At 35.3% G+C, this 20,303-nt stretch overlaps 1 protein-coding gene across 1 annotated transcript; it reads right to left on the bottom strand.

Annotated features, from left to right (window-relative positions):
• Window positions 1-14,091: 14,091 nt before the first annotated feature.
• On the bottom strand, window positions 14,092-16,738 carry LOC145114333 (increased DNA methylation 1-like). The gene is made up of 8 exons (XM_079050329.1): window positions 16,365-16,738; window positions 16,148-16,278; window positions 15,984-16,063; window positions 15,615-15,847; window positions 14,725-14,811; window positions 14,520-14,619; window positions 14,169-14,387; window positions 14,092-14,106 (listed from the first exon to the last, which is right to left on the bottom strand). The coding sequence occupies exons 1-8, from the start codon at window positions 16,736-16,738 to the stop codon at window positions 14,092-14,094; spliced, it is 1,239 nt and encodes a 412-aa protein (XP_078906455.1).
• Between the last annotated feature and the right edge of the window lie 3,565 nt (window positions 16,739-20,303).

Here is a 20,303-nt window from a genome sequence, read left to right on the forward strand (position 1 = left end):
AAAGTTCCAAGCAGGAGACAGTAGCTGATTCAACTTGTGAATCAGAGTACATAGCAGCAAGCGAGGCGGCGAAGGAGGCGATATGGCTGAAGAACTTCATTGGAGACCTTGGAGTTGTACCAGCTATAAAGGAGCCTATGGAGATTTTCTGTGATAATGAGAGTGCAGTTGCCTTAGCCAAGGAACCAAGGGATCACGACAGATCCAGGCACATCGACGGAAAATACCACTTTATTAGACATCAAATAGAAGAAGGACTCCTCGTGGCGAAGAGGGTATCATCGGATGAGAACCCAACAAATCCCCTCACGAAGGGACTGTGTAGGGTTAAGCATTTACAGCATGCGAGGCGCATTGGGCTGAAGGATGATATTAGTTTTAGTAATTAGATAGATTTCGAAACTTGTAATAGTTGAAATGTAATTGACATTTGATGTTTAAATAAAAGGTGTTTTTATTTACTAGTATGGTACTGTCTTGTGTCAATCATTTACTATTGTTTCATTTTGCATGTTTTGACTTCCAGAATAATTATGTTATGGTATATCATGTTATTCAAACTATCCACAGTCGATCATACTTTGGAAGTAGGTATTGAAATAAGACTGTCATGAATTGGGTTTGTAGATTTGTCTAAATTGTATTAGACATAGCAATTGTTGCTGCAACATTCATGAGTGCTCATAAGTTCTGAGTATTGGATTCAACCCACGCTCACTTGTATCACTTCATGGAATTTATCTCGAGTGATCGTGAGACGGTAATATCATATAAGTCTTCAAACCAAGAGATATGAGTTGTTGACTATGAGTTGGTTATACATTGATAGTACGAAACCGCATCAGTAACTTGATGTTATAAAACGTGCTGTTGTGTATAATTTGATGATTAGTTAGTACAAGCATATGAGTCAAAGTTTATCTGTTCCTTTTATTCATTGGAGGATTAAAAGCGATATCTTGGGCCCCTCGATGATTTTGTTTTGACTTATGTGCCGGGCCCGATCAGAACTGAATTGATGTGTTTGATTAAGTTCTATGTCAAACAAATCGAAAATCGGGAAACAAACTGTTGGACAATAAGTACGACGTTGTTCCATGTCTTTGTCTGGCTGATATCTTGAACATAGGATTATATGATCACTTATCTTAAATGGCGCATCATCCTAGTTCCGCGAGACTTTGAAAGAGCTACGATTGCTGGTCGGATCCTGAAGTCATACCTGTAACTATAGTTATTAGACTTATCCAAGTGGGAGACTATTGGATAAGGTGTCTAAGTCCATAACTATTTTTGGTATGTACTTGACCCGGATTGGCATGGTCCATTTGGGTTTCATGGCATCGCAACAATTGGATAGAAAAAATGAGAAAAGGACACTTATGATTTGTTAATATATTATAAGTTCTAATATATTAATATGAAATCATATTATATAATTAGTATTGATCAAGAATTAATTTTGTGATCAAAAGAGACTAATTAAATATATGGGGATTGATTATGTAAATCATTCATTCTTATATAGTGGGCTTATGATCCATGATTCACTAGATTAGGCTAAGTCCCATTGGGTGCTCCATGGATGCTCCATGGAGGTTAAAACCCATGGATCGTGGAGGAAATGAAAAGCCATGCATATTAGGGTTTACATGGTGTAACCCTACATGTGGCACACTATATAAAGAGCCTCATATGGAGCAAAATCGGCAATCTAAGACTAAGAAAGGAGGGTGTAACACCGTAAATTTTCAAATAAAATTTTCATTTAAAATCGCAGAATTCCTATAACACATTTCACAAAAAATCTCATTTATTTAATTTACAAATCGCAACTCCATAATTGTTTGATTAAAATCTAGGATCTTCAAAACATAACTCTTCCACTGGTGTGTACAATCAAGCCGGTGCCTTCCCGCGATCCTGAAAAAAAAAACCTGAAACACATAACACATAACACGGTAAGCACGAAGCTTAGTGAGTTCCCCAAAATACCACGCACAAAATAATTAGCCACTCGAAGCTATAGCTCTGTAAGACCCTCCGGTCAATGTGTCTCAGTGGGACCCTCTAGTCCCACAACTCTTGTGGACCCTCCGGTCCTAACTCTGTGGACCCTCCGATCCTAACTCTGTAAACTCTGAGTAACACACAACATAAATCACAAAGAAATAATGCAGGATATCACAATACACAGATAAGCACATAAGACATCTCATTCACACGAGAATACCACTCATGGTAAAGTATAGTGAGAAGACTCACCTCGCAAGCAGGTGAGCAAATAACCTCGCGCTCGGATCTCGAACTAGCCTCCGCCTAACACAAAGGATGAATATCTCTAGTTAATACTCTTTTCACGACTCAAATAACCGAAGGCTATTCTTTCTCTCTAACTCTTTGAAGTGGATAAAAGACCATTTTACCCCTCCATGGTCTCTATTACTCATGTTGACCAAAACGCCAAAGTCAACAGAAATCAAGCTCAAGCCTAAGAACTCTCTTGCGTCATGCTCTGACTAACGAATAACACGGCTCCCCGCAGCACCACAACACTCTCTCACTGGATAGTGAGTACTACGGCTCCCCGCAGTATCACAACACCCTATCGCTGACTAGTGAGTACTATGGCTCCCCGCAGTATCACAACACCCTCTCGCTGACTAGTGAGTACTACGGCTCCCCTCAGTATAACAACACCCTCTCGGTGACTAGTGAGTACTACGGCTCCCCGCAGTATCACAACACCCTCTTGCTGACTAGTGAGTAGTACGGCTCCCCGCAGTATCACAACACCCTCTCGCTGACTAGTGAGTACTACGGCTCCCCGCAGTATCACAACACCCCCTCGCATATTACCCCACAATCTTATCCTCGGGTCATTACTTCACTACGTTCACTAACTCACGCTTCGCGGCCCAACATAGATAGGTACACACACACACCCAGGCTAAGCATCACTACTCCTGACGACCACCGTCGAGACAAAACACTATTTCTCGCTACATTTCACATTCTCAGATAAACCCGCTTGATGTCAATTAGCTTAAAGGGCTCCCATTGGAATCGTAGACACCTGATACGCCACTCGCCATCTCATAACTCAAGTCTCAAAATAATTCGAAATTTAGAACATCCTACTCGGATACCTCGGTACACCATCACAGAACCTCACGATGTCCTACCTCAACCACTGATCTCCTACTTACGGCATCATACACAGATATGTCAATGCATCCCTTCAGAACCTCATAACTAATCTTCATTTCACACAACACGTAACTTCAGAATATTTCAACTCTCAATTGAAACACAGAAGAATCGTCAACGACTTAGAACACGTTGACGAACATCCGAAACTCCCTCCTCTATTGCTCAAAATCCCATGCAAGAATACCCATACCGAATCGGAAACTGGTTGCCCAATCAACTTCTACCCTTCCCAAAGTGCATATAACAACCCATACATTGAACCAAAAATTCTCAACCGATGAAAGTATCCTTACGAGCCACTACACGGTCTTCGAACGACGGCCACCTGCCGTGGGGACACTCATCCTTTCCTTAACACATACAACATACATTATCTCACTCTGCCCTCGCCTCGATCACCAATAACCCTGGCCTCATGTGTCCGCACTGTAGATCTCCATAACCATTTCTCTAACCGCACTTGAACGGATCGCCGATCCCCCTCAATAGAATACCCAATTCTCCCCCACTCAGGGTTCGAACCATCACCGATTGGCATGCCAACAATCTATTCTATAGACTGTTTCACCAGGTATGCCATACTTGACTCTTGAAACGTACTACGCAATCACTCAAGGTCCTACCCAATGGAACCAAGCAATCTCCAAATATCCTGTCTCTGACCAAAAATCTCGAAATCCTCCCAACGCGAGAATAATCATAAAAGCAAGAGACCTCACTCTCATAGCCAATACACAACTTAGACAACGAAAACCACCGCCCCAGATATGCTCCTCTTGATTACCTGACACTGCTGCTAACACATGCCCTACTATACTCAAATAGGGTATATCCTTGTCCTTGATCATCTCAGTCACCACTGATGATCCTCTCCTACTATAATACTACCTTGAGGTAGACATACTACCCGGATACTCTGGTGAAAGATCACAACCAATGCTACCCCACAGGGTTTACCCCTAAGCTCAGAAACTGAAAGTCTCAATATCTCTTCTGCTTCTTACGGAAAACGCAAATAGCATAACTATGGTCACAGAAAGTGACATCTCCCCTATCGGCCGATTGCTCAATTCAGACCGTAATCCTCCATAAATCACCATCTTCTACTCATCCCTGAGTCTTGCGACTCCAACTGACATCTCACCAAAAATCCCTCGGAAACTAACTCGATTTCCCTCTCAAGGTATGCTCCATTGAAACTCGTTCAACATGGCCCTCTGGCCCCATACTCTTTCACATCTGATCTTAGTCTAACCAATCACAACAGAATAATTGGTAAAACCAGAAGCACTAACCGCCACGAGTCATGGTACTCGAACCTTGTGGCCACCTCTCGTTCTGCTATGAATCATGGTACCCGAACCATGTTCTCTCTTCTCAACCCGCTACGAATCATGGTACTCGAACCATGTTCTCTCTTCTCAATCCGCTAGGAATCATGGTACTCGAACCATGTTCTCTCTTCTCAATCCGCTACGAATCATGGTACTCGAACCATGTTCTCTCTTCTCAATCCGCTACGAATCATGGTACTCGAACCATGTTCTCTCTTTTCAATCCGCTACCTAGAACTTCTGGAATTCTCCCTGTTTCGAGAATGGGTCCTCTGCTTTCAGTAGTACAGGCCCATACTACCTGCCACATCTACCCATACTTTCCACACGGATCGTCCCAGATTTCCTAAGCAGCTGTTCAACCTTCTCGATCACCCATCCCGCTACACAAGTTCGCCCTCCAGCGAATACTCTCCTCCGTCAGCGTATTCATCTGACCAAGTTCACTCCCTAGGCTCTTCCTAGGTTCTCACACTTCTCTGCCATCAGCTGCTGAAGAATTCCTCATGATTCCAACATCTACCTCCTGAATATCGTCATATTCACTTAGTAGCTGTCTCCCATCATCAAGAGTTCCACAAAGCACGAAGCAAGCAGCATTCAGACATCGAGTGACCCCCACTAACACATAAAGCCACTCTGGCATATACTTCCTCTTGCTCTATTCCCAACTCAAAAGACATTGCCGACTCAGGCAATCCTACATCTCGAGGTATCTAACTACTCTACTCAGCACATACTCAAAAGCATATCACAGATAGCAACAAATCCTAGGCTAAGGAATCACAAATCAGGCAACTCTAGTCCAAAAATATGTAATACATAGCCTATCTATAGCATGCATAATGTCTAAAAAATATCTCATAAATATCTCATAACACAAAATAAGGGTATTTTGGGAAATCATCGTTCGGGCTCTGGCTGATTGTACACACTGCTCTTTCTCGTTTTCTCTTAGAACTCTTGCTCGTTTTAGAAAAACCGTTTCTTTTGAAAATTTTTCTCAAATCCTCAGTTTGAGTCCAGACATACCCGAAGGTGCATCCGAATCCCTCAAACCAAGGCTCTGATACCAACTTGTAACACCGTAAATTTTCAAATAAAATTTTCATTTAAAATCGCAGAATTCCTATAACACATTTCACAAAAAATCTCATTTATTTAATTTACAAATCGCAACTCCATAATTGTTTGATTAAAATCCAGGATCTTCAAAACATAACTCTTCCACTGGTGTGTACAATCAAGCCGCTGCCTTCCCACGATCCTGAAAAAAAAACCTGAAACACATAACACATAACACGGTAAGCACGAAGCTTAGTGAGTTCCCCAAAATACCACGCACAAAATAATTAGCCACTCGAGGCTATAGCTCTGTAAGACCCTCCGGTCAATGTGTCTCAGTGGGACCCTCTAGTCCCACAACTCTGGTGGACCCTCCAGTCCTAACTCTGTGGACCCTCCGGTCCTCACTCTGTAAAATCTGAGTAACACACAACATAAATCACAAAGAAATAATGCAGGATATCACAATACATAGATAAGTACATAAGACATCTCATTCACACGAGAATACCACTCATGGTAAAGTATAGTGAGAAGACTCACCTCGCAAGCAGTTGAGCAAATAACCTCGCGCCCGGATCTCGAACTAGCCTCCGCCTAACACAAAGGATGAATATCTCTAGTTAATACTCTTTTCACGAAATAACCGAAGGCTATTCTTTCTCTCTCTAACTCTTTGAAGTGGATAAAATACCATTTTACCCCTCCATGGTCTCTATTACTCATGTTGACCAAAACCCCAAAGTCAACAGAAATCAAGCTCGAGTCAACACTTCATGTTTGACCCGACTCGTCGAGTGCACTCTTGCGACTCGTCGAGTTCCCTCGTATCCTCATAAGTCTCAAAAGTCCAGCTCAACTCGTCGAGTTGACCCCCAACTCGCCGAGTTATCGCACAATCAACCCATCGGGACAAACCTTCACTGACTCGTCGAGTCAGGCCATGGCCTCGGCGAGTCCCTTCGATCAGATTCCTCATTCAGACGATTTAAGGCAGATCCATCACTCCAAACACCAGATCTACCATCCTAAGTTTCGATTGTCACGTAAAGCTGCAAGCTTTACGTTTAAACATGGCATATAAGACTCATAATGCCAAAACATGCTCCCACAAGGGCTAGATGCACAAAAGCTAGACTCTAGTTCAATAAAGCTTGGCTCTTTGGTCTCTCAAGTCCTTCTACAGTCCAGATCTGAGGTTTCAACCTCATGATATGCTCAAATAACTCATTGCCAAGAATGGATGAGAGAAAACCCTTAAAATCTCCCTAAACTAAGATCTCACAAAGGAAAGGTCAAGATAGGAGCTTTTTACCTTTGCACTAAAGCTAACCACTAGAGAACTCTGGATCTACAGCCCCTCCTTGATCAAACACACCAAGCTCTCCAAATCTCCTTCAAAGGATGAACAAAACCACTCAAATTAGCTTCTCACTCACTCTCTAGCTTTATTTGCGATTAGGGTTTGCTCTCAGGGGTGTAGGGTAACTGGTGAGGCGTAAATGGGGGCATAAGTTCCCTTATATAGGCCCTAACCCCGGGAAATTAGGGTTTCACTGCCCAGAACCTACTCGGCGAGTCGGTTCTCTGACTCGTCGAGTCTACTCATTAATTTCATACGAGCAACTCGGCTCGACTCGGCGAGTTGGACCCTCAACTCGTCGAGTCTCTCCATAGATCTCAAGATTAAAATACAAAATAATGTACATGAAATCCGGGTGTTACAGAGGGATAGCCGAATTTGCGCACAAGTGTACTTCTCTCAAGTTATTCCAAGAGTTGTGGTGTTGTGTGAAGCATTTGAGACATCACATTTGGGGTGCTAGACTCACAAGGTCTTAAGGAATCCAAGCAACAAGAAAGGTATGTCATTCTACTAGTTTTTTATATTACATGTACCCCAATCACATGCTAGTTAGGATGAAACCTTGGAAAAATGAATATTTGCATGTATAATAGAGAAAACATAGATCCAAGGTTTCTAGGGTTGCATGCACACCATAGGAGTGTTAGAATGCTTAAAACCCATCACTTACTGCTTCACGATCTATCGTGATACTATATACTCCGCTATAACGCTCAAGTTCGTAAATCACCCTGATCCCAACATCATTCCATCACTGGTCTGGAGGCTTACGACCATTACTACCTGATCTAACCAATTAAGCATCAAGGTGTAAACTTTATACATTATATATATATATATATATATATATATATATATATATATGTGTGTGTGTGTGTGTGTGTGTGTGTGTGTGTCGTACACGAGAACAATCATACATAACGTTATTACCATGTAGCGAATGGTAGAAGAGTAAATGCTAGTATTTGTTTTGTAGAAAAGCCTTTAATATCTTTAAAAAACATTTTAGAAAACAACATTTTTAAGAAAATCATTTTTTTAGAATACAACGTAATTTATGACAATTGAATAAAGTTTGTTGACAATTAGAGGTAAGAATGGTTTGGTTTTTAACAAAAAACCAAATATGAACCGAAATTTTGCTTTTTAACTTCAAAAATGCCAAACCATCGATTTTGGTCTCTCTCTCTCTCTCTCTCTCTCTCTCATTTTTTAGTTTTTTGCTTTATTTTAATTGGTTTCTTTATTAAAAATGTTGCTAGAATTTAACAAAAACACATCTATATCATATATAACTTAAGGCGATTTTCATTGATTTGTCGCAAAAAAGAGGATTTCTAGATTATGTGGCAGTGCCTAATTGAGTGTGATTTAGTAATAATAGCTCTTGCTTGGCTACGGTTATGAGTTCTATTTGGCTGTTTAATTGTAGTTTTTGATCTTCTAGCTGCATTGTAACCGGTTTTCTTTGCGTATATAAATATGGTATCTTAGAGTGATCACATGGATATGGTTGTCGTTTCATGTTGGGGTATACAAAATCAAAGTAGGTTGTTGACATAAAATTCACTATTTTTATTCAAATTGGCATCAGACTTGGGTGTAAAACACGGTGACTTAGTTGTGAAAAATGGTTATGGAGGGGGTCTCCATACCCAACCACTTAAACGTATAAGTTCAATATATAGAGCTAGTGTCAAATAGTGAATGTATGTTTTCTTCATGTTATATGTTATATGTTATTAAAGGAGATTTAATTGTTTTTCTGTGTCGTTCGGTTCTATAGGTGTTTTTTACGCAAATACTTGTGAGAGCGTTTCATGACACCGGATTGAATCAAAGGGGAAAACATTGCAGTGGTTGTTGTAAGGAAAGTAAGTGGATGCGTAAGTTCATATAAGAAGATTTCCATTTCAAAGAAGGATAATAATTAGTATACTTTAATTTTCTATTGTCTTCGTGCATATTTGGTGTGTGTGTATTATAATAGGTTAGGTTATAGTGTGTAATAATATATTACCTTATATGTAGATGTTGTCTATGGTTATATATATTTTCATATACAAAACATAATGGCTGAAGTTCGTTTTGTAGCAGCGAATATATTATACGGTTTTCATGTACCATAAGGTTTCGATATTTTCATCGATTTTTTTTGTTGATGAGAATATAACATGTCTTTGCCACCTAACATAACTAGTCAGTGATTTTGTCTTTTGCACCTAATTCTTTGATTGTATTTTAGGGTTTTAATGATGTAATAAAATGATGACGTCTTTCACACCTAATTCTTTGATTGTATTTTAGGGTTTTAAGGATGCAATCAAGTGATGACATGTGGACATATTTTTATCTCCAATCAGCTTCTTTTTTGAATTTCCCACACATACTCCTTAAGAAAACCGCCACAACTCTATATAATTGCAAACCCTACTTTTTTTTTCATCCCTACTTCTTAAATCTTTTGCTATTAATCCTTAATCAAATCCTCTATTCATATTCATTACATGGAAAAAACACTCAATCAAAAACAACGGAGTACTCTCCAACGTCAATGTTTGCAAAACCTGCTTTTATTAATATTGTACCATGCAATGCTACACTAGACTAAATTCAACCGAATGTGAAGGTGGAGATCATTTTTGAATACGTCAAGGATTTAAATTTGTTCTATGCAATGTCTGAGTACAAAAATGCTTATTTTTCTTCGTTACTTAGTGTCATTTCCTCTGTGAAGGTTATTGATGGCAAAATAGAATTTTATGTTGCAGATGATGTCCAATAAGAGATATCAAAGGAAGTATTTGGTAAATTGATGTTGATGGTGAGTTTTTGACGAATATATTTTGCAGATGATCATGGATATAGGTTTCATTGGAGGAGAAATCCACGTTCAAATTAGAAAAAATTTACTACCCACTCAATGGAATTTCTTTTCTAGGGTCTTCTTGAGATCTTTGACAATAATGTTATTCAATGTATATGTTGGTCTTATCTTGTATTATGTTATAGGAAATTGCACATTATAATTAAATTTTTGCAACATTTTTTTATGAAGATATACACGAAAAAATGGATAATGCCATAAAAAGCCTTAAGTTTGGCAAAAAATATCGATTTTACCCTTCGACGGATTTTTGGTTCGTTCATGTCGCAAACTTGCTATTTTTTTGTCGATTTTGCTCTTTTTACATGTAATAGCAGGTTTCCAGGTTATCGTGAATTATTTTTTGCGGAAAAACCCTTAAGTTTCAAATATTTTGCAAAAAAACCCTTAAGATTATAAAATATAAAAGATAAATATATATTCAAAATTTGATAAAACTAAATAGTTTTTGAAATTTAAATGTTAAAAGTGTATATCAAACTAATATAAGTTTTAGTGGACTTATATTATGAAACCAAAACTACAACATTTTTTTAGCTTTACGTACGGTAAATTTTATATTGGTTTGATATAAACTTTTTATATTTAAATTTTAAAAAAGTTATATAGTTTTATCAAAATTTGAATATATTCCTTAATTAATACTTAAACATTTTCAAAGTAAAATTTAAAAACGTCTGTTAGCTAATAATTAACTACGTTAAAATAGTTAAACATATGAATAATATGATAATTAAATTCAATTATTTTTTTAAAGGAAAATAAAATTATTTATATGTTTAAAAGGTTTGTATTGCAGAAATAATAACGTATCATTATTTTTGGATTCGTTGTATATATCCATGGCTCGTAAAGCAATTTTGGAGGTGATCATAGTCACTATATGGTGGCATTATTTCAATGTAATTTTTTTTAAAGGAGAATGAAATTATTTTATATGTTTAAAAGTTTTGTATTTCAGAAATAACTATATTATCATATTTTTTATAAAAATAAATATAGTTGTATAAGTTATTATTTCTAAAACATAAACATAAACATTTTAAACATATAAAATATAAATAATTTGTCTAATTTATTATATAAATATATTTATTTTTATGAAAAATATGATACATTATTATTTCTGAAATACAAACTTTTTAAACATATAAAATATTTTTATTTTCCTTTTAAAAAAAATAATTGAATTTATTTAAAGTCATATTATTCATATGTTTAACTATTTTAGCATAGTTAATTATTAGCTAACATACGTTTTTTAATTTTGCTTCAAAAAGTTTAAGTATTAATTAAGGAATATAGTCAAATTTTGATAAAACTAGGTAACTTTTTTAAAATTTAAATATAAAAAGTTTATATTTAAGGCTAAAAATATGTTTCAGTTTTGGTTTCATAATATAAGTACAATAAAACTTATATTAGTTTGATATAAACTTTTGACAATTAAATTTTTAAAAACCATTTATTTTATCAAAATTTGAATATATATTTATATTTTATACTTTTATAATCTTAAGGGTTTTTTTGCAAAAAATTTGTAAACTTAAGGGTTTTTTCGTTAATAATAATTTATGGTAACCTGAAAACCTGCTATTACAGGTAAAAAGGGCAAAATCGACAAAAAAATGACAAGTTTGCGGCATAAACGAACCAAAAATTTGTCGAAGGGTAAAACCAACATTTTCTACCAAACTTAAGGCTTTTTATGATATTATTCCGAAAAAAAAACTGAAAACTTCAATGATTTGGTGTTTTTGAAGCCAAAAAGCGAAATTTTTGATTCGGTTTTGTTTTAGTGAAAAACCGAGTCAGTCTCACCCTAGTGGTCTGTTCTACGGTAAAAAAAGTACAATGTATTCTAAAAAATGTTTTTTCTTTGAAAATGATGTATTTCGAAAAAAGTAATAATATGAATTGTATTTTGAATTTTTTTTAGAAATATGAGTAGTTATACTGCAAAAAAATAATGGGTAAATGTAGTAACTTTTCTAAAAAAATCTTTTTTTTAATCACAGAATGTAGGTTGTTTTATTTTTTTTAAACTAGTTTAATTAAAATTTTAAACTATTATTGTTTATTTAACTTTTTAATTAAAAACGTGGGTTTATGAGGATTGAGGGCCTCCATTTCACTATCGAACCATTCAATATGATTTAGTCTCTTTCATTTAATTTAAATTTACCGGAATAAAAGGTTTAACACATTACATGCAATGGCGGATGCCTTTAGGGGCTTGGGGGCCATGGCCCCCCTGTTTTTTAGACTACTAATACCAAAAAATTAATAAATTAGCTTGTTTTTAAGAATAAAATCGATGCCGGCCCCTCTAATGATTTTGGAAGTAAGGTAACAAGAGTTAAAATGGAATGTAAATCATCCGCTAACAAACTATTGTTTGGAATAATATACTTTATAAAATAAAATATATACTGGCCCTCATAAAATTAAGAAAAATTAAACAAGTAAACTACATTATTATCCTATAACGATCGGTTACAATCAAAGCGATGAAATAGGAGGTATAATAGTACAAAAGTGGTTGGAGAAGATAGAAAAAGAAAGCATTAAAATATCAAATTAGTGAGATACGGGAAATTAAAGAAGAATCGTCAATTCGTCTTCCACCCTCGTCGTCGCCATGCCTCATCAACCACCACCGCCCAGGACACCGCTGCGACGTTCTCTCTTTCTATCTTAATTTGGTGGTTAGTTTCATCTGCTTTGACTTTTGCTTTTAAGACTCACAGTCATATACATATTGTTTATATTTATTACTTTTTGTTGATGCTTCTCTGTGTTGTCTTTTCAAAAGTGTTTTTAATAAATTATTTTTTGGAGCTTGCTTCTAGGAATGTCCATCCTTTGACACGTTTGTGCTTTGTGTTGTTATTTAAAAATTGTTTATGCCATTGTTTGTCTTTTTATTTAAGGATTGTCAAATTCATGGAGTTATATCTTTTAAATATATATACTTTTTTTGCATGTTTTTGCATGTTTTTTTTTGTTATTAGAATAAAAGTTTTGAAACAATCAAATAATAACGTACATATTTTTCTTATTCAACTATTAGTTCTATAAGAAAAGATCATCATATGTATAGTTTATCACATTTGAATTTTTTTTCTCGGCCCCCCTCTTTATATCGTCCGTGTTCCGCCCCTGATTACATGACACATTACCCTTTATCTTCTCCATTCACTCTCACTGAAAGCCATTAGTTGGTAAAACATATAAGCTAGTTGTTATTCTAGATAACCGAACAAAATTAGTCCTAAGAATAAATAAAGATAAGTGGGCTACTATTTGAATGCAATTTGTCCTCAGAAATAACTCAACAAGTCAATTAAAATACCCAAACATCACCACGGGAAATTTTGCATGGAAAACAAAATATTTCAACAGGTATCCAAAGATCCACCAAGCATATATAAGAAAGTTAACATCCAAAATGGAAAAACAAAATCTTTTGTCAACATCTATTATAATAATTATATAACGCTGTTGTCAAACTTATAAAAAGATCCATTGATAACTGGTAAAATCTATAAAAATACAGTTATTTACCGTCATGAATGGATTGGGCATTCTTTACCTGAACTAAAGTAACTTGTACAGCTTTACATAAGCTTACCTGCAAGGAGAGTAGCCAAACCCTGAGTTAATCGCTGAGTCAACTCGGTATTTTGAAGGATAACCTCATGCACGAATCATGAAAATTTAGCATCAAAATGACTTAATCCTATATCAAACACTTGCATGCATACATATTTACTCGGAAAAAAAAAAGATCTTTCACTTTCAAAGAATTATGGCTGTCTTTTTTTTTAACGACAAGTTAGTATATACCTAGGATTGAACCCATGAACTCTTTGTTAGAAACACCTTGTTAGCCAAGTAGGCAAGCCCCAACTTGTGGCTGTATTTTCTAGTGGTAATAAAACGTTAAAAGAAACAAATACCGTTACTATCTTGGTTTGTTTCGAAGTTAAAATTACCTATTATTTGATGCTGTTTTAGATATTTGTCATATAAGTTATATGTTTGTAAGATATTTGTAGAGTCAAAGATTGTCTCTCCAAAAGATCCCTTATGAAGAGAAGGAGACGCCAACAAACACTTATAGAATCATGTCGCACCGATGTTGGATACACTAGCAATGTCAAATCAGAGTGTGTTCTAAACTCAATCTCGGCCGTTCTCGAGACAATAGTTTTGTGGTCTTCTCAAATAATTTGATTCTGTTATAAAACCCAATCTGTCAAATCAAGTATTGAATTTTTCAAAGGACAGAAAAAAATACCTGTAACTCTTCCAAGCTTCCTATATATTGGTGGACTGGTTTTTGGGGAATATGTTTCTGAAGCATATAAGTTCCTGGAAAGACTACGATGCTCATGGATTTCATGTTCTGCCTTGTTGATTCTTCAAGCGGCTTGAATCCGAAAACTGTTGTCCATGTTCCTAAAAGATTAGGATTGGCAGGAATGACCAGCTCCTCGACACCAAGAAAAGAGAGAACCTGGAATTTCAGTCATTGTTACAACTTTATTAGGCTGAAAAATTAATTTACTCACCATATATATATTAATTGCAAAATGAGAAATAAATTCCGGTATAAATGTAACTTTCATTGAGAGAAATGGAAACGTACGGATTCAACCGAATGTAGTAGGCGGCGACACATTCCTTGCCACCTATAGATTTTACGTGTGCCGATAAAAGGCATTTCTGCAAGCTTCTTCCCATGAACCCTGACATATGGTCAACAAATACAAATAAAATGTCTGTTAGGATACCCGTCAAATGACACCTACTACCTCCCGCCTTGATTTATAGAAATGAATTAGAGAAATAACCTTATCGATGCTACGGATATCACTTCATCATCCTTCTCCATGATTGCAGTGAAGAAACCACCATGATTCAGTCGTTTGAAGTTTGACCTGAAATGTTTTCGATATATGAGGCCCTAAATGCAATTATGTTACCTACTTTGTCTTTGTCAATGATGATCTAAAAGATTGTATTTTTTTTAATTTTAGGAAGTGATTCAGGATTTTTAACACCCTATCATAACAACTATTAAGTTTTTATTCCTTTTACAATACAAAAAGCATTTTTTTAGCGAACACCGTTGCTTCATGTTAGCGGTAGCATTTGTTGGATAATCTTGATGGGTCATGGAGCGGGTCAGATGGGTAGACAGTTACTTGTTTGTCCTAGTGTTATGGAGATGAGGAGCGTTGACCGAATATTATGCATGGCAAAATATGAAGTGGAGATTATGCATAGGCCAGCTAGCAAGCATTTATTTACCATGTTTATTTGTTTAACAGTTTAATTGTTTTAGTTTATAAATAGTGTAGACCAAAACATGTTTCCTGGTTGCTGTGTAAATCATGTGAGAGTCGATAGCTGCGGGTTTGCAGGTGGGTTTAAAGGAAGGGATGATTTCCAACAACATTTATCGCCCCTATTGCCCTAAAATCTTATAGCGATACCAATAGGACTTTCAAAATACCTGCAAAAGATTTTGCACATTATGTCATGTCACCTTTGTCATTCAATATTAGCACGTCATGTCATCCCCTTTAACCCCACTTTATTATTATTTTCGTTCATATAACTACATATATTATTGATCAAAGTTGTAAAATTGTTGTTGATATGTCGTGGGTACTTTCGAAAAAGTGTTTGGTATTTCACTGTTATGAGGGATAATTGATTTAAAAAGACATGAAATTACCCGCAGTTGTATACTAAATTGTGGATCATATCAACTCCGGTTCTGGGGTCAACAATCGGAAGGAAACATTCCTTCATAACCGAAAGTGCAACAGCCAATTTGCTATTGCATTTGATCTTTTTGGCATCAGTTTCAAGATCCTCGCTCACATCAAAATGCTTGAGAAGTGTGAATGAAAATCCTTCCCCAACTTCACTTTTGACTCCAAGTATGGCCTGAAGAGCCTCATACATCTATATATCAACAAACAAAAGGTTAGTCACTTAATGTCACATATAACCAAAAAAACAAACTAGTTCAGTAGAACCAGATCAGTAATTTTATATTTTTTATTGTTCAATTTGAAATGACATCATTTTAGGTTTATACCTCATGACATGTCTTTCCACATAAAGCTAGATCATCAGACTCTATTTTTGCAAAATTCGCTTCTCCGCACGTTTTATGGACTGCAGTACCATAAAACACACACATCATTAGCAAGATTCATCAGATTTTGTAACCAAAATGGAATGAAATCGAATCCTGATTACATACATTTGTCTTCACACAAGCAACATGACCATATCCAATCACGAATCCAGCAAATGTGTGCACCAAAAGCGACCTCTCCACAAAATTTGCAAGAACAGTACATACAGTACCATGGTTCGGAAGGTAACTTCTACAATGCACAAATTAAAAACATTAATTATAAATAAATACATCTAAATGTAATTAATATAAAGAGTTAAAGAAAACGAAAAAAACACTTTTATTACTTCGATTTGAAGGCAACTCAAATGGAATGTTGCAGGGCAATCATCGCAACCAACTAGTTCACCATAATCACCACCACATACGTCGTATATATCTTCATTGAAGTTATTACCACTTGCATTCATCATGCAAACTCCACTTTTTCTAATTTTACGGGGTTTGTGTTTACGGGTTGATTTTCGGGAAGGCTCTACGTAAAAATCATGCAATGAAGAGGGAAGTCTCACGTCACGCTTTGGTCGTTTTTGTACTTCGGTTTGGTTTAATGGTTCAGTTGAATCATGTTTTCTTTTACGGTTTTCAGTTGGATCCCCAACAGAAGGTGATTTCTCCGGAATGGAATTATTTCTTGATTTCTCGCACATTATGAAACTATTTAATTTCAATCTGAAGGTGATAAACCTTACAAAATCAAACTGGAATATTTTAGAATGAAGGTTATCTTCAGATGTGTCTCCTGAAAGTGATTATGTGCTACTCGAAATCAGATAACCAGTTGTAAGAAGAATGTACTTAAAGGTCTTATCAATTTAATTTCACAACAAATGATGAGGAAAAATCAAGAACAATCAAGAACTAGAATTGATTGACCATCCTAGCAAAAATGAACTTTCTAGGAGAGCAATTGACCTCCTATTCTTTCAGATTCACAAGAATCTAAGCACGATTGTTTAGATCCACAAGAATCTAAGCAAAATTCCAGCACACAAAACAACAGGAATTTAAGAACAAGTAAATGCTAGAATTGATTGATCATCATAGCACAAATGAACCTACTAATTAAGCAATTCGTCTCAGATTTTTGCAAATTCACAAAATCTAAGTACAATCCATGCACAAAATAACATAAATTCAAGAACAATCAGACGCTAGAAGTGATTGATCATTATAGCACAAATGAACTTGCTAATTAAGAAATTGGTTTTCGATTCTTCCAAATTTACAAATATCTAAGCAGAATTCATGCACAAAATAAGGATTTTTGATAGATCGTTGTCGCGTCAATGCACTTTCCAATGCAAAAACCCAAATTCAAATTTTTTGAACTTTATAGCATCAAACCAAAATTCATCCATAATCTTGACAACAATCAAACGCTAGAACCGCTTCACCGTCACATACACCAATGCATATTTGAATCAAACAATCAAACCGCATCTACTTATAAAAGCGGCATCATATGAACACAAATTACAAACCAAAATCACAAAACCCGTCAAGAATCAAACCCTACACTTGCATCAATCGACGCAATAAACTAAAACCGAATAAATACGATCTTACAAAAATCCGAATGAAGAAATTCCGTTTCAAATATCAATTTTTTACCTTACAAGCTCATGAACAATGACGCGAACTTGAAGAACGATTCAATTTCGGTGTATTGTATGTATGCGATAAGAAGAAGATTGTGCAACATATGAACTGGAAATTTAAAGAGGTGATTGAAATTGAGGTGGCAAGGTATAGAGAGAGATAGAGAGAAGTTTAATGGGGTTTTAGAGAGAAAGAGAGAACGAGGAGGGCATTTGTTGTCAAATTTTGGCTTTTTGCATTTGATTTTTTGGATTGCGTTCACACAGGTGCGAGTATATTGTGTGCTGAGCAACATCTGGATCAAAAGTAGCGGGATTTGTGATTTTTAGGATTTCCTTAAGTAATGTCATAATTCTAATTTCACATAGTTTTCATGTCCTAAGATCAAAGATTTACATCGGAGATATATACTTCTCATATACAAGGTTGTTTGTATGTTTAGAACAGATTAATCATATACTTAAACAATGATTAAACTACAACATACCAAGTAAGTAGTTTTAAATATTTTTGTAACATTTGTTAATATTTAAATATCATTATTTACTTTAATAGATAAATTGCTCAAAAATATTTTTTTTCCCTTTGTTACCGCCTTAAGTCGTAATAACTATTTTGGATGCCAACTAATATACATTTATAACACAATATATATCATAATTTGTAAATAATAAATGCTTCAAGTTATATAAATAATGGATTTGGGGAACCGGTCCAAACCAGACTCGAACCGAAAACCGAGAATGATGGATTGGGGGAACTGAACCGAATACCACTACTCGGTTCCAACCGGTTCCGGTTCGATTTATCATTTAAAAAGTTCATCCCTAGTATCATGTATGTGAATGTATTTAAACTAGCACCTAGGATACTCGAGATACACACATGAAAACCTGAGAATTCATAAAAAAAATATACAAAAGAATACTTTGATATATATATATATATATATATATATACACACACACACACACACACACACACACACACATAAGTTCAAGTATTCTAACTAAGTATTGTGTGGATGTAGGAATCATTGTGGACCAATAATTTCAAAAGGTAATTATGTAATATTTAATTTAATTAACGCTTTTTGTTTAATTAATTTGATATTTCTGCCAAATTAAATCCCTTTATATTAGGCAACTATTTATAAAAATGTAATTGACTTTTTCTAATCCTAAATTTATTCCATTTATCTATTATCCAAACACTCTCACCATCGGCCGACCATACCACCTACATCTCTTCAATTCGGCGAGGCTTCACCAAGAACAGAGGAGGGCCGACGTTGGACCTTCACCGACATTAGATTTCACCCCTTTAGCGACATTCAAAGAGGTAAACCTTCATTTCTTTTTTGTGTGCGATCAGAGCATCTGAAACAATCCCCTGCATTTGATTTGGTCTCTTTCTCCCTTTCACAATTTTTCCCAAAAATTCTCTAAAATAGGAGAGGAGAAACCAAAGCCTATAGGCTGCGTTTGGCACTCCGTTAAGCCATTTATCCATTGCGGAGCTTTTGGTACACTTTTTATTTGTGTCATCCAACCTATCGATACGATGGACCTTCACTGACATTTGATTTCGCCCCTTTAGCGACATTCAAAGAGGTAAACCTTCATTCCTTTTTTTGTGTGTGATCAGAGCATCTGAAATAATCCCCTGCATTTGATTTGGTCTCCTTCTCCCTTTCACAGTTTTTCCTAAATAGTCTCTAAAATAGGGATTCGAAATTTGTGAAGGTATGTTAAGGTTGTAACTTGTAAACCCTAATTGTTGAATCTAATCATATTTTTATGAACAGGTTGGAGTGTGAATTGTTGGTGATACTAGTAAGGTTTTCAATGATTATAATGTGAGGGTAATTCTGCCAGAATTGAATCTTGAATTTCAACTATGTTGGAATGAAATCTTGAATTCCGATTCTATCGGAATGTAATCTCGATATCTCCTCTATGATTTCTGCATTTTCTACAATTATTGGTTATGAGTTTTGGTGCAATTCACATGTCTACAGATTTGAAAAAAGGATTTTAGTTTTTTCTTTTTCATTTGGCAATGAATTATTCTTTCAGAATGACTTGAAGAAGGAATCAAGGATTGATCATACAAGAGAAAAACTTTGAATTGAGTTCAAGTACAAGTTACATTGAAGAAGATTAAGTGTAAACAAGTCGATTATATGGACCATTGAAGAAGATTAAGTGTATTTGTTCAATAATTGTATATTTGAGAATGCTATTCTTACGAATTTTATTCATTTTGATGACATTCTGTTAGAATATGTACAATTATATTAAAATGTATCAGTCTATAAGAATATTTATGAATTTGTATTTAAGTTCGGATGTGTATGAATATATTAAAATGATGTTATTTTTCAATTTCAGGTTCAAGGATTTTATTATTCTTTATTAATTTTCTAATAGAATAACATTCTAACAAAACAATATCATAGAACATCATTCTAACAAAATAACATTCTGACAGAATTTAAATTGAATTAATTAAAAAAATCAGAATTTAAAATTAAGATAATCAAAAATCCCTTAAAATCCGAAAATTTCCTTTTTAAAATTGTGTTTCCTAATTTGAAAGTAACAGAAACGA

The sequence above is a fragment of the Lactuca virosa genome, chromosome 5, assembly GCF_052849685.1.
Source record: "Lactuca virosa cultivar CGN04683 chromosome 5, Lactuca_virosa_CGN04683_v6, whole genome shotgun sequence".
NCBI classification, from domain to species: Eukaryota; Viridiplantae; Streptophyta; class Magnoliopsida; order Asterales; family Asteraceae; genus Lactuca; species Lactuca virosa.

What these genes read in the sequence shown, in the direction of transcription:
- LOC145114333 (XM_079050329.1), bottom strand. Translation starts at nt 16,738, where the DNA reads ATGTGCGAGAAATCAAGAAATAATTCCATTCCGGAGAAATCACCTTCT. An exon ending in GTGGAAAGACATGTCATGAG is followed by an intron (nt 15,848 to 15,983) that starts GTATAAACCTAA and finishes GTTGATATATAG; the next exon opens with ATGTATGAGGCTCTTCAGGC. An exon ending in TACTACATTCGGTTGAATCC is followed by an intron (nt 14,388 to 14,519) that starts GTACGTTTCCAT and finishes CTGAAATTCCAG; the next exon opens with GTTCTCTCTTTTCTTGGTGT.